The sequence below is a fragment of the Dipodomys ordii genome, unplaced genomic scaffold (genome assembly GCF_000151885.1).
Source record: "Dipodomys ordii isolate 6190 unplaced genomic scaffold, Dord_2.0 Scaffold76, whole genome shotgun sequence".
NCBI lineage: Eukaryota > Metazoa > Chordata > Mammalia > Rodentia > Heteromyidae > Dipodomys > Dipodomys ordii.
In genome coordinates, this window is record NW_012267292.1 from 10417503 (window position 1) to 10433326 (window position 15824).

Genomic DNA, 15824 nt, shown 5'->3' on the forward strand with positions numbered 1-15824 from the left:
CGCTCTACCACTTGAGCTACAGCGCCACTTCCGGCTTTTTTCTTTTTGCTTATGTGGTGCTGAGGAATCGAACCCAGGGCCTCAGGCATGCAAGGCACTACCACTGAGCCATCTTCCCAGCCCCAAGCCATTGATTTTTGAGGATTAATTTTGTATCTCACTATTTTTGGATCAGCTCAAGTAACCTGGGAGTGGAGTCCATAGGGTTCTTTTTTTTTAAATAAGTTTTTTTTTAATTGTGAAAATACTGTACAGAGAGGTTACAATCACTATGAGCAAGGTAATGAGTACATTTCTTATCAAGTATTGTTGCCTCCTCCTTTGTTTTTCCCCTACCATCCCTTCCCTCACATCTCCACAACTACATTCCACCCCTCATGCCTAAATTGCAAAGTTCATTTTTCACCATAGTGTCTTTTTTTTTGGGGGGGGGGTCCGTTCGTGGGGCCTGAACTCTGGGCCTGGGCGGTGTCCCTCAGCTCTTCAGCTCAAGGCTAGTGCTCTACCACTGGAGCCACAGCGCCACTTCCGGCTTTTTTTTCTTTTTCTTTTGTGGTGCTGAGGAATCAAACCTAGGGCCTCATGCATGCAAAGCAAGCGCTCTATCACTGAGCCACCTTCCCAGCCCCAAGCCATAGTGTCTTATACATATCATTGTTGCAATGGGTCCACCTGTATCCCTATTTAAACAATGTGTTTTTTCCCTTCCACTCCCCAAATTATACCAACATCAAATACAGTGAAAATGGGTTATACTGTGGGGGAGGGACATACAAAGCAACAAAAAAATCACGTGGTGCCTTATAAATACGTTAGAAACAATAGCAAGAAAAAGAAACCCACTGTGTCCTTATCTTGGGGTTGATTTTGCTTAACATCATCTTATCTGACCATTTCTGCTTGTCTCAGATATATACTACTTATTGCAAATAAGGGAAACCATGGGACCTATATTTCTTTGTGCCTGGCTTACTTCATTGAATATAATTTTTTCCAAGTCTTTCCATTGCCCCAAATGGAGCAATGTCATTCTTTCTGATGGAGGCGTAGAATTCCATTGTGTATATATACCACATTTTCTTGATCCAGTTATCTACTGAGGGGCATCTGGGTTGGTCCATGGGGTTCTTTAAATACAAGATCATGTCATCTTCAAAGAGGAAGAGTTTTACTTCATCTTTCCTTATTTGGATCCCCTTTATGTTTGCATCTTGTCTTATTGCTGTAGCTAGGCATTCTAATACTAAATTGAAGTGGAGAGAGTAGACATCCAGAGACAAGTTTCTTGTAGTTTTTGATCAGGATGTTGGTTTGTATTATAACCATTGGCATTGGCAAGGGATTTCTTTACAGGAACTTTTGCTGTTTTTTTGTTTTTTTTTTTTGTCGGTCGTGGGGCTTGAACTCTTGGCCTGGGCGCTGTCCCTCAGCTCTTCAGCTCAAGGCGAGTGCTCTACCACTTGAGCTACAGCGCCGCTTCCGGTTTTCTGGTGGTTTATTGGAGATAGGAGTCTCACGGTCTCTCCTGCCCGGGCTGGCTTTGATCTGCGATCCTCAGATCTCAGCCTCCTGAGTAGCTAGGATTACAGGCGTGAGCCACCAGCACCCGGCTAACTTTTGCTGTTTTTACTTTTCTTTTTCCCTAAATTGTTCCTTTTGTATGGCACTTACTTAGGTCTTTCCTTCCTTTCTGTCCAGAGCCAAGAGGTATTACAATTCCCTCTTCTCTTGCATTTTATAGCAAGAGTCATTTAAAATGTCTACCCAGAAATAAATCGTGCAGAGGCAGCTGAATGATTTGGGAACTGTTTTTTTCTTTCTCACTTATTTAAAATAATGAGCCCAGAGATGGTGGTTCATGCCTATAATCCTAGTTACTTAGGAGGCTTAGGACTGAGGATCCAGGTTCAAAGCCAACCCGAGCAGAAAAGTTCCTGAGATTTTTTACCTTTGACTAACCAGCAAAAAGCTGGAAGTGGAGGTAGCTCAAGTGGCAGAGCTTCAGCCTTGAACAAAAAAGCTAAGGGGGAACCCAAAGATCTAAATTCAAGCCCCAGTACCATCATTCAATAAAATAAAATGGAATGAAGTGAAAGTAAGGCAAATACAGTTAGTGGGATTTAAAATTTTTGGAGGGAGCCAGGTGCTGGTGGCTCACATCTGTAATCCTAGCTACTCAGGTGCCTGAAATCTGAGGATTGCGGTTCCAAGCCAGCCCAGGCAGGAAAGTCCATGAGACAATTCATCTGTAATAAAGTACCAGAAAACCGGAAGTGGCGCTGTGGTTCAAGTGGTAGAGACCTAGTCTCGAGCTGAAGAGCTGAGGGACAGCGCCCAGGGCCAGAGTTCAAGCTCCATGACTGACAAAAAAAAAGGGGGGGAGAGGCAAAAAAAAGACCTCCCCCAAAACAAATCATCTGCTGATTTTACTTTTGATGTATCAAAATTTAACAGGGCTAACATTTTCAGAATCTATATCCTGAGAACAATCTATACAATTTCTTTGAAGTGCAAGTCATACTTTCATTGATATTCTCAGTTTTAGTCCCTTTGCTGAAAAATAAATTCTACAAATATTTGTTGACAGTTACTCAGAGCCCTTGGCCTGGGTGCTGTTCCTGAGCCTTTTTGTGCTCAAGGCTAGTATTCTACTACTTGAGTTACAGCACCACTTCTGACTTTTTCTGAATAGTTTATTGGAGATAATAGTTTATTGGACTTTCTTTTCAGGGCTAGCTTCAAACTACAATCCTCAGATCTCAGCCTCCTGAGTAACTTGGATTACAGGCATGAGCCAAGGGTGCTCTAGGAAGAAAATTTATAATTCCAAGACACAGATGAGGGCTTTGTGCTCCTGTATGCCCATTACTTATTAGTGTATATGTCTAAATGTGTGTTGATGCCAGGACCATTAATTCTATAAGACAGGTGGCAGGCTGGGCCAATTTCTGCCAGTTATCTTTCAACTCTCCAGTAGACAGAAGCAGCGGAAGAGCTCTGCTCTTATTCATAGGTATGTAAATAGTAATACATAGTTCCACCTCCACCAGCTTTCACTGGAGTAGATCTAAAAATAAAATCGAATCCCACTCATCGTTAATTGGGAACAAATCTGAACAAATTAGTTTTCAAGTTTGACTCAGGAGGAATTTCTCTTTCTGGTAAGAGCAAGTGAAATGGTTTTAGCGCAGATTTCTTGCCCTCCACCCATTGTCAACCTTTTTAGGTATGGAAACGGGAGAGGAGGCAGTATAGGGTTTGGACTCAGGGCCAAATCAAGCTTTTGGAGACACACAGGAAATAATGAAGCCAAGAGCTAGTGGCTTGTAGCTATAATCCTAGCTACTCAAGAGGCTGAGATCTGATGATTGTGGTTTGAATCCAATCTGAGCAGAATAGTTAATGAGACTCTCATCTCCACTTAACCACCCAAAAGCCAGAAGTGGAGGTATGACTCAAGTAGTAGAGTGCTAACCTTGAGCATAAAAGCCCAGGGACAACTCCTGGTCCCTAAGTTCAACCCCCAGTACCAACACCAATAAAAAAGAATGAGAGTGTTTTCCAACCAGCCTTTAGTATTGAACTGATTTTGCCCTATGGGAGGTTGTTTTATGGTGCTGGGGATAGAACCCAGAGGCTTGCATGTGCTCCTAGAGGCAAGCATTCTGACTCCAAGATACACCCGGGTCCTTGGGGAAAGTTTAAAGGAGATCCTAACTAAATTACTGAGCTTCAGCAGACTTCTAATGACAAGGCAAATTCTCTAGCCAAGTCAATTGTGTTGTTTTGTTTGTTCCATTATAAAAAGTAATGGCAAATAAAATGATAATGGGGCCGGGAAGGTGGCTCATTTGTAGAGTGCTTGCCTAGCACATAAACAGAAAAAGCTGGAAGTGGTGCTGTGGCTTAAGTGGTAGAGAGCTAGCTTTGAACAAAAGCTCAGGAACAGTGATCAGTCTATGAGTTCAAGCCCCACGACTGGCGAAAGCAAGCAAGCAAGCAAGCAAGGAAGAAAAAGAAAAGGAAGAAGGAAAGAAAAAGAAAAGGAAGGAAGAAAAAGAGAAAGAAAAAGAAAGAAAGAGAAAGAGAGAGAGAGAGAAAGAAAGCAGGCAAATTAAAGGGTATTACTATCGATCTCTCATCCAAGGTCCTTACACAATATCAGTGATGAGCATTTCAGCCCTACCCCTGATCCTCTAGCATGACTACCCCACAGACCTTCCCTGGCCTCCATTTCTCAGCTGTGAAATGGGTGGTTAGCAGATCTCTAATCATTATTCCTGCCTTCAAATAGTAGGGCCATTTCATAAACTGGGTTCAAATGAAAGTCTTATGAAAGAGAAGATATCTTGTATAATTCACTTTTGAGCAACAAGCTGTTTTTTGTTTTGTTGTTTTTGATGCCATTCGTGGGGCTTGAACTCAGGGCCTGGACACTGTCCCCAACCTTCTTTGCCCGGGCTGGCTTCGAACTGTGATCCTTAGATCTCAGCCTCCTGAGTAGTTAGGAGTACAGGGGTGAGCCACTGGGGCCCCAGCACAAACCACTTCCATAAATGTAAAGTATCCAATACTTTGGAACATATATATTTTTTTTCATTTGGTGTCTTCTAGTACTAGAAGACACTAGTACTAAAAAGACACTAGAAAGACATAAAATGCCTTTCTCTTCATGTTAAATAAAAGTGCTAACAACATACAAAATGCTATATTTTAGAGAAATTGTAACCTATTATTAACTATACTGAACTGAGGTACTTTTAGGTTCATGGTCCTTTTTCTCTTAGAAGAGTTTTAAACATTGACTTTGGCGGCTAGCATAGCATTTCACTTCTTTGTTTCAGATTTATTCTAGCTGAACTTTTGAGAATAGAAAAATAATAAAGCTAGATCTAAATCAAGACTGAAAATTCAGATTCTACACTTTATATTATATTGCAGATTTTTTTTGTTTTAAATGCCAAAGCAAGGGATTTAATAGAGAAAAAGTACACCATTAAAGGAAATGGTGGGCTTGAGCTGGGTGGCTCAAGAGTTTGCAGAACTATTTTAACAACTCTAAATATAATGTCATCCTAGAAATCTGCTGCTTTCAAAATGAATTTGTTTGAATCCCCAGCCCATAATATACACAAAACCAAATTCTCCAATGAATGTCTTTAAATTACCTGCAAAATTAAAAAAAAAATCAGATCAACCAGTTGTTCACACTAGGTACAATCACATGGCTTTGTGATACCACCCAGAGTGCTGTTGATAACAGTTGTGTAGTATACATCTCAAAAATACAGAACACAGGATTCTGAATGTTTTTATCATAAAGAAATGTTTGTGTGTCAACATTATACGATGCACAAATGTACTGACACATTGCAGCTTACTCCACTTCTGTACACAATTTTTATGTATCAGTTAACTTTTTTTTTAATCAGCAAAACCTGTTTTATGGGCTTATAAATTCATGAACTATATTGGCTTTTAGTAGGTTAGATTCTAAGCATTCACAGATTATTCCATAGATAACAGATTTTTATACAGTGATCATCTTTAGCTTAACTTTCATGCTTATAAGTTCATGGTAAACACAGGAATAGTTCAAAAAATGAAGGAATTACTTTTATATCACATGAACTTATATTACATGAAAGTACAAACAAACAATTCTTCCCATAATAAATTCTAACTGCATATTAACTGCACAGTAAAATATTAGAGGTTTAAACAATAAAAACTAGGTGTGTTCAAAAATTTTGGTTTTGAAAAGAAACTAAATTTTTAGCTTTGTCAAGAGATGAAAAAGTTTCATAAATCTGAGAATATTTTTTTCTTCCTTTCAAACACATTCTTACTGTTCTTGGTGGTAATGTATTTCTGTTAATTGCCAGGGAAGAGTAATTCACCTCATTAATGCACCAGCAGCACACTAAAAAAGATAAAATAAGTTCAGGAGCTGGGAAGGTGGCTCAGTGGCTCATGCCTTGCATGCATGAGGCCCTGGGTTCCATTCCTCAGCATCACATAAGCAGAAAAAGCCAGAAGTGGTGCTGTGGCTCCAGTGGCAGAGCACTAGCCTTGAACTTGAAGAGCTGAAGGACAGCACCCAGACCCAGAAAGCCCCACAACCTGCAAAAAAAATAAAAAAAAAATAAAATCATCACTTACTGTAACAAAATTAATAGTTTTGTTTAAAAAAGGAAGTCATTTTGTCTGTTTAAAGACTCCAAGTATTAAAAATATTTGTTATCTTAATAAAGTATGGTTTTTCTTTCCATTTTTGTTTTCAAATAATTTAGGAATATTTAATAATCAAAGGAAAAGGCTCTTTGACAAGAGTAGTTATAGGAACATGCTATTATTTGATTGAAATTTCATTCTTCATTTATAATCATTACGAACTTTCTGCCATGAAGCAACATTACAGTGTAATCCTACTTCCCTGAATCTCCAATAAAGATAAACCAGAACATTCCTTTTATTTAGGAAATCTGAGTTTTCTTTCCATATTTATTTTTAAAAATGGTGTTTTCACAGCAGTGGGCAATATCTTAGGCTATTTCTTTCATAAGGACTTTTTCTCAAATAATCCTGTTGATTCATATAAAAGTATGCACATATACCTTCTAGACACAAATAGAAGTGCTTGAACAAACTAACAGAAATGCTGGTTTTGATAACTATATTTCTGCAAGTTTAACATTCTCATAGTAGATGACCAGTGTTTTTTTTGGAAAAAAATTTTTTATTGTCAAGGTGATGTACAGAGGGGTTATAGTTACATAAGTAAGGTAATAAGAACATTTCTTGTCAAACTGGTTACCCTAGATGGCCAGATTTTAAACTGATTACATTTATGTTTTAATAACACTGTTGGATATTTTATCTGTGTAACACTAACAAAATGTAATTTTTTAAATAAAAAATAAGTTCCAGAAAGATGCAAATTGGAAAACATTTGCATGATTTAAGTTCTAAAGTTGATGTACTAATAGTTTTCTAATTTCTAGTTCACTCTACATTGTCAATCTTAATCTCTCCAATTTTAAAAAGATATCATATTGCAGAATTCTGATGGTTAGAAAAAAAATCTTTTTAGAATCATGCTCCACCTTGCTTGTTTTAACTTGCAACTTCAGAATTTGAACACAAGTTCTATCTTGCTTTGCTGCTTAACAAATCTCCACAAAGGGAGCCTCACCAGGAATAAGTATAGATATTCAAGTGTTCAACTGCACACACAGACTGCATTCCATACAGACAAAACTGCCAGATCTGTTGCTGCTTTTTGTTGTTGAAGGAACAGTAATGTTGCCTTTGACCAATATGTCTATTCATTACATGAGAAAATTTATTCAGCTTACTTTTGGGTTTTATTAAGATTAAAACAAAATTCAAGTTAATGTGTTTTTAAAAGACACAGCATAAGCTCTAGCTTTAAAAAAAATGTGAGTGTACTTCTATAGGTGACAGAGATAAGCACCTATAGGGTAGCTACACTAAGATTTATTTATTTATTTTTAATTTGGTTTAGTTCTTTTGTACATGCCATTCATTTAAATGGCAAACATGTCATTTGAGTCTTGGCAGAAAAGAAATATAAACGGCAAAGAAATTGAGCCAAGAAGCAAATTTTAGGTACTTTTCAACAAACAAAACCAAAGTATGGGGACATCATTCTGTATTTAATTGTCCCATGACAAAATATTAACAATATGATAGACAACTTACCTGTTTCTGATGTCACCAAACTGGCATTGTTTCCTCACTTTGATGACTGAGTAACTTTTTAGTATTCTTTTTATGTATTACATTTTGAATAGCTGGGTTAGAATTAAGACTACTTATAAAAGAGGGACCATACAGTTGTTTAGTTAAATGGAGGGTTCTCAGTTATGTGTCATACTGATTTATGTAAAATCATACATATCTTTACTAATTCTGAAAAGTAAGGTTTAGTTACTTTTAAATCATTTTCTAAAAAATTTTATTCTCCAGATCTTGAAAAGAGCCAGGAAAAAACATTGTAGATTACAAATAAGGTATGAATAATTTTCCACACAAGAAAAACTCATTTTAAAAATAGAGGTTTCTTTAAATGATCAACACAAGACCTCCAAATAAACAAAGTTAAATAAAAACATTGAAATATAAAACAGTGTTCAGTTTTGACACCAAATTAAATCTCAGTTCAGTTCAAATAAAATTTTTCCTTTAGGAAGACATTTTAAATTTAAAAATCCATTTGTAATCCCAGCATTTGGGAGGCTTGAGTCAGGAGGATCATGAGTTTGAGGTCAACCTGCCTGACACAGGAAGATTCTCAAAACAAAGAAGCAAACAACCCCCCAAAACAAACAAAAAGAAAATTCCTAAATTTAGTTGCAATAAGCAGCAAAACATACTACCAACTTTTATATTTTTAAGCCATTTGGTATATATCTTTTATATATCTATATATAAATGAATGTAGTAGAGAAATTTGCCATTGTAAAATAATGTTATATACACATAAAAAGACTAAATGATTTCAGAGAACTATGTTAGAAGGACTAATTTTTATTGTATTAGCTTTCATAAAGATTTCAGGTTAGGTTTTGTCTTGTTCTTCTATACCTTATGGCACCAGATTCTTTAGGAATTTCAGCTGAGAAGCTTTGAAATAAAAATCAAAACAAAAAAACCCTTACCTAGTTTTCTGCTTCCTTTTAAAGCTGGATCAGTTGGTTAAGGCTTGCACCAAAATGTAAATTGGACTCAAGAAAAAGAGTTCTAAAAGGTCAAGAGCTACCATTATTCTTCAAAATAAGGGATTTAAAAATATGTCCTGCCCTTTATAAATCTAAAAAATTATCTTCACATAGATGGGCAGCATGAGTAATTCATCAGTTTCACTCAAACATCATCTACAAGAGGCTGTTTTGCGCTGTTTCATTATGGGAACTTTGAATTTCTAAGTTTTTTAGAATGGGTTTCAGGGTTCAAGTATGAAAATAGAAATCCAAGATGTGTCTTTGAATTGCACATGTCAGAAATTGTTGAAAACTAGTTAGAATCTTAGCATGTGTTTAGCTTTTCCAGTACTTTAGTGGGGAAGAGTAGATTCTCATTGTTCTCTTTCCAGAGGGATTTTATGCTTGGATTACTGTCCCACTTTACTCCATTAGTTACCACTCTCTCCCCTCTTCTTTCCATGTTAGCAAGATAAGTGAGCTGAAACCAATAAACAAGTTTAAATACCCTTTCCCAGCCTCCCCAGCCCCCTCCTCACTACTAACAAATGCCTTTCTCTTTTGCTTTTCAGAGTTGATGTGAAAATACTGTCCAATGTCCATAAAGTGTTTTCATTAAAGGTCTCATACTTCAACTGCCCCTTCCTAGAAGAATGAGTCTGGAAAGGGAAATGTGACAATTAAAAAATACCCAACAACAATTCTTGTACACTGCTTTGATACATTAAAAGTTTGCCAGATAGATAAAATTCCTATTTCAATTCTGACTTCACAGTTGAGAATTTAAAAAATCAGTTTCTTTCAACCACATTCTGGAAAATATTGATTGCATTAAAAAAAAAGAAAACCTCAGGATTTTGAGAGAATATTTGAAAATATCCTGGGATTTAGAGTTTTGGCTTATCTAGAAAAACTTGGAATTTACTTTGCAATGGCAAATCTCTCTAGGATAAAACATTCTCAAAGATTTTTTTCTATTGTTTTATTTCAAAACATAAAAATGAATCACAACTTAAAATTATTGTCCAAATAATCAGTTCATAATCAGCATATTTCACATATCTGGAGTGCTAGAAAGGTTAGCTAAATTAACTGTAATATTTAGCACTGCACTATAAATTCAGTTGGTAAGCTATAAAAAATTAATTTGCCTCAGATTAAACCATTTTTGTCAGAGGAATTATTTTACAAGGAGGCTGCAAAACCACTATTTAGCACATTGGCTGAATTATATAAAATGTAAGAAAAAAAGAAGTGTAATAATGACTTCTGTTTCAAAAGTGTTTCTTTACAAATCAGTTATTGAAACATGGTTTTTTTTTAACTGCTCAAATAACCTCTAATAATTTGGAACATAGCAGCTTGTTAGTTTTCAGAAACGACATCTACACAGTACAGAAGAAAATATTATACCAAAGAAGTACACAGAGTATGATGTAATTTACTACTGTGAAGAGTTAGCAACAGCAAATTGACCTTGAAAACCAATTCTCCCAATGTTTTAAATAGTTACTGAGGAATGACTGTTTTACCGTTTTTTTAAACCAAATTATTTTATCAACTTTTTAAAAAAGAACAATTAAATAATCACTGAACAAATTAAGTTATAGTCCTAACTGGTACATTTCCCAGATAACAAAAATTTCCTATGAATTTAGTTATATCAAATTTACACTTCGTTTTTCCCCTCGTTATGACCAGAGTTCTGATTATTATTTTTGAGACCATTAGAAATGTATTATATAATACAAATTCACTAAAGGCACTAACCCTTAGAATTCACCATTATGGTTGCACACCTTTCCAGCTAATCAATCAAAATATGATTATTTCGTTTGTTTCGTTTTTTTACAAGCCAAATTCGTATTTATTTTTTCTCACCGTCTCCACCAAACGTCAGTAAAATTAGAATATTTCAGCTACAGAAATCGTTCATCCTTTCAAGGTCGGTGTCAGCTTCGCTGATCTTAGCACAGCTTCAACGAAAACGTGGTCTCGGCATAGTTGATTTTAACCCCCAATTTTTCGTTTGCTTCCCCCCCCCCTCTTTCTTTTGGAGGGATTGTTTGGTTTTGCTTAAAACAATTCCGCGGACCACAAAGGGGGCACAAAAGAGGCCCATGGGGTGAGGGGGACGGGGGACAGAGTCGATTTCTCTAGAAGCCCAGTGAAGTTCAGACAACTGGAAAAGTATTTTGTTGTTCTAAATAAAAAGGACGTAGACTTTCTGAGATGTTGGAAAAGATGTGCCTCCAGCTGCTGTGCATGGCGCAAACCCAGGACCTCTGGGCGTTGGGGGGAAGGGAGGGGACTCCGCGGGCACCACGCGGTCACCCGAAGGGCGGGCTCCACACTCGCTGTAGGACTCTGTTCTACTCCCCAGTTACCTTCCCCTTCCTTCCACGGGGGGGCTGGGGCAGGGGGCGAGCAGTTAAAGGGCAGGAAAGACGAGAGCAACCAGGGGAACCCGATCCCACCCGACAACCACAACAAAACCAACGAGGTTGCAAAGGGTTATTTTCGCGCCATAAAATATGGAAATACAGGGAGGCTTGGGGGACCAATGAATGGAAACCAGCAAACGGCTGCTGCGGAGACAGCCGAAGGTGATAGGCTTCCTCCTTCCACCAATCAGAGACGAGTAGCCCCCTCCTCGCCAGGGGAGGCGCCTCTCTCGACGCCGGTTGCTCAACTTGGTCTCGGTCTATTCGGCCCCTGTGCAGCGCCGGAGCCCCGCCCCGGGCCGCTTTTGCGCGCGGGTCTCCAGGCCCGGCCCCGCCCCGCCCCGCCCCAGGCTGAAACACTGGGTTCACCGGCAGCACCTCTTGTTCTTTTTCGGTGGGTACCGCGCATCCTCCGAGCCTCCAACAAGCCCGTAGCTGAGGTCGGAGACGCGAGAGGCTCGCCAGGCACTCGCTGCGTGTCGGTGACCGCGGCTCAGGCGCGGGGAGGGGGCGATCTCAGGTGGGGTCGTGTGTTGGATGCGCCCCTCCTCCTTCTCGGTCCTCGTGTCCTGCTCGGCCACGCGGCTTCGCGCGCAAAAACCCCACCCGAGCGGCTCCTGGAGTGTGCTGCCCGCCTGAGGGCGGGCGGTTCGGGGGGGGGGGAACGAGGCCTCTGGGATGGGCTAGCGGCCCACCAAAGACCTGAGCCCAGAGGGCGAGGATCCCGTCCGCCCTTTATTTCTTTTCTCGGCCGACCCAGAGGAAAAAGGAAACAAAACAACCTCATGTTCATCCCTGGGGCACCATATTCAGTTTTAAACAAATGCCAGGTTCTGGAGAGACCCAAGAGCCGGGTTACCACCGCTCACACCTCTGGTTTGAACAGATCCGAGTCCAAGGGAGCGCGAGAATGGGCAGGAATGTCTTCTGAGCCCCTGGCAATGCAGCGGGTATTGTGTGCCCACCCGTGCGCAAGGTCTCAGGCGGCCCGCGGTGCAGGGTGAGGGGCAGCGACACGGCCCTCTCTTCCCCCCTGCCCACCCAGCCTTTGCTCACAACCTGTGGGTACAGCAACAACAACCTACTTTGTAGACAAGCTTTTTCTCCTTTAAAGATTACAATGAGCTACAGGAAACGTTCGTACTTTTCTCAGGTCAGCAGTTCAGGAGATGCAGCTCTCTAAAAGTAAACAGATGGGTGGGAATCCTTCGTGGAATTAACAATAATTAGCTACAACTGCTTCAGGGAGATATTGGGGTAGCCCATTTACAGTGATTCCTAAAAGACTTAAAAGTTACATTGACTTTATTCGTTGTTGAAAATTTACCTGGTATTTTTGCACCAGATTTATCTTTGCACTAGTAAAAAAATATTTTTTAAAATTCTGCTGAGTATATATATCCTTAGCCCTCTATGGCTTGGTGGATTGCAAGTGGATACACTTTTATCGCCTTGCTTTTTGATGTTTCAGTTTACATTACTTGTGTATGTTTTTAAGGTCCTAGACAAGAGTATCCAGTTTGTTACAATAATACACAGATTAAGTTCACAAGAGTCCCAGCAACATATTCTTTAAAGCAAACACACACTTGTTTTACATTCCAGTGCATTTTTTAATGGTGAAAGCACAGGCTAGTATTTATCTAAAATAAGCATTTATCCCATGTTTTAAAAGTTATTTTGAGGTCTCAGTTTTAGTAAAAGCAAACAATCCAGAAAATCCATTTTGTAAGCAAACTGAACACACAAAAGTTATGAAAAATGAAGTTAAATGATCAACAGTACAACATTTAAGGTGATGTAGAAAAGCAAATGTTATGAATAAAAAAAGCATATTTCCCCAAATACTTTTTGATCACATGCAACAGGTACTTGAAAAATTCACAAAATCTTATTCTGACATTCTAAATTCTACAGAAGTCAGGAGAAAGAATGCCACCCACCCCCCTTTTGGTGCTAAAAGGGCAAAAATAAGCATTTAAAGAGTTATAAAGAGAAATTTCACTTCCAAAATGTTCATTCCAGATTGTTTGTAAACAGTTTTTAACACTGACACAGGTCACGTTTGCCCCCCCCCCAAACTCTCATAAAGTAAGAAGAGTTTTAAGTTAAACGTCTATGAAAATATTGTGAAAGTGTGTTTATGTTTAGGAAGTTGGATTTGCTTGGCGGGGAGTGGGGGGGAACCTGTAGAAAGAACACTTGCATTTAAAATGGATGATCTGACACCTTCCGGTTAACATAAGAGTCTGCGTTTTTTAAAAAACAAAAATGTAAATACTCTTTAGGTCTTGCAACACTTTCCACGTTGAAAAATAATCTTCCATTCATCTTTTCTTGGAAAACAACTTTTTAAGCGCTACAGTTCTAAGAGGAGCAGACTATGAATTGTTACGAATTTCCAGTGTAAATCAGTATTTTCCCCCATTCATTTGTCTACTAGCATATTCAAGATTCTTGTTTAGATTTCCATGGCATGTAGACTTTGATTCACTTGTTAAACATTAGTACTTTATATCTGTTTCGTGAAATACCCGTTAAAAATACACCACAAGTGTCTGGTTCAAAGCCCCTGAATGGAGCACACAACCACAGTGGGAGATTTTCACAAGAGCCCCAGCACCGCCTGCATTTCCGTATTCCTGGTCCCCAGTTCCGATCTTGTTGTCCTAGGCAGGCTCCTCCAGGCCCAGACCTTCCCCACCACACCGACCATTGTGCTCGTTACACACACACACACACACACACACACACGGGAAATATGAATGGCTCGCCTGCCTACACGCAGGCAGAAGGGGGACTAGGAACAGTTTTACAAGTGGAAATAGCACCTAAGGCTAACGCGCAGCGCTGTTCCTGTTTGAGTCCCAAGTTCTCCAACTAAAATGTATTTAAATAAAAGTATCAGCCTATCCCAACCCTTCCCCCGGCGCCCCCCAAAACCACAGGAAGAGGGGGTTTCCCTTTAAGTACCGACTTCTCTCATTTTGACTCCGCTCCAGCGCTGGCCCAGGCCCCTGACGTCCCCATCCCCACCCCAGAAACCTCCGCCCCTCGCTCCCCTCCCCCACCGCTGGCCGAGCCCGCCCCCGGCCTCATTTATCCCGGAGCCTTTTCTGAACCCAGCAACCAATGGCAAACGCGGAGCCCGAGCCACCGCGAGCGCAGGCCGAGGCGGAGGAGGTGTCGCCCAGACACCCGCCCAGGACGCCGCGGGCTCCCCTCCCCCACCGCGCGGCCCCGGCCCCCTCCCCCTTTTCCCGGGGAGATCGGGGGCGGTGAAGGGTGCGGGGGAAGGGGCGTCTGCCCGCTCCCCCGCCCCCCCCAGCCCCTCGCTGCGTTTCCGTCCCTGCCAGCCTTGGAAACGTGCTCACGGCTTCACCGGGTTAGACTTCCCGTGTCATCAAAGCCACCGGGCGAGTTGGAGATTGTGACTCGTTGCTTTTGTTAATTTTCTATTTAGGAAAAAAAATCGAATGAAGAAACCCGCGGTCACTGAGGGAGAGGAGCGGCCCGCTCAGGACCCCTAGCCTTTCGCTCATCAGAGAAATACCAATCATCAGTATTCCAACCCTCCCTTCCTGCGCGGATCCGCCCGGCCCGATAACCACGGCTAAACTCGGGTGGTGACAATCAGCTCGCGGCTCTGCTCCCCCTCGGTACCCGGCTGCGGCTGCTTTAGCATTTTCTTCTTCTTCTCTTCCTTCCCCCCGCCCCCCCCTCCCTCGCCAATCTCGCCTCCCCTCCCCCTCTTCCTCTAGCTTGGTGGTGGTTTTTTTTTTTTTTCCTCCGAAACCCACTCTAATTGAGGCGCTGGGATTCCTCACGTGAGAGGTTGATTTGTAGTTTGAACACGTGGCTCATTCAAAAAGCCGGACACTCAGAGCGGATTTTTTCCGCCCCCTGCGCCTTCCTCCCTCCCTCCCTCCCTCCACCCCCTCCAGCCCCGGCCGCGTCCCCTCCCTCCTGCCAGTCACCCGTCGGGGGTTTTTATGGGGAGGCGGCGCCTGCTTCACGTAGTGTGATGTTTTCACAGTCCGCTGGCTGATGCCAAAGGGGCTGGGGAGGAAGAGACAAAAAGTAGTTTCCCCCCCTTCCCCCCCCCGCCCTCCTCCTCCTTTCTCTCGCTAATCCCGCCTCCTCCTGCCCGGAGTTCGGCAGACTCGTTCAAGCGTTGGGTTTGTAGCTAGGTTTTTCTTTCTTTTCTTGTCTCGTTTTCTTTCTATTCCGGGGATTGGAAACACGGGAGCCCTCGGGGTTGATTTTTTTTTTCCGCCCGTCGTTCGAGTGCGTGGTTCTTGCGGTGTTTGTGTGTTTAAAGGCGGCGGGGAGACCCGGGAACAAAACCCTCCGGATCATCCCTCACAGTGGGTGCTTTTAGTGTGTGTTTTTTTTCCCTTTCCCTTATTTTTTTTCTTTAAAAATTAAAAAAAAAGCCACCACTCTTCACAATGAACAAACTGTACATCGGAAACCTCAGCGAGAACGCCGCCCCCACGGACCTGGAAAGTATCTTCAAGGACGCCAAGATCCCGGTGTCGGGACCCTTCCTGGTGAAGACGGGCTACGCGTTCGTGGACTGCCCGGACGACGGCTGGGCCCTCAAGGCCATCGAGGCGCTTTCAGGTGGGCCTGGCCCCCCCGGCCCCCCCCC

General features: G+C 41.3%; 1 protein-coding gene across 2 annotated transcripts in view; it reads left to right on the plus strand.

Annotated features, from left to right (window-relative positions):
- Positions 1 to 15341: 15341 nt before the first annotated feature.
- Igf2bp3 (insulin-like growth factor 2 mRNA binding protein 3) overlaps positions 15342 to 15824 on the plus strand; it is a 117612-nt gene continuing 117129 nt past the window's right edge. The window contains exon 1 of one of the 2 annotated variants that reach the window (XM_013024487.1): positions 15342 to 15796. In XM_013024487.1, coding sequence (XP_012879941.1) covers positions 15622 to 15796 — 175 coding nt within the window. In that variant the 5' untranslated portion in view covers positions 15342 to 15621. The remainder of the gene's footprint in view (positions 15797 to 15824) is intronic. The other variant, XM_013024488.1, reaches the window with a different exon arrangement.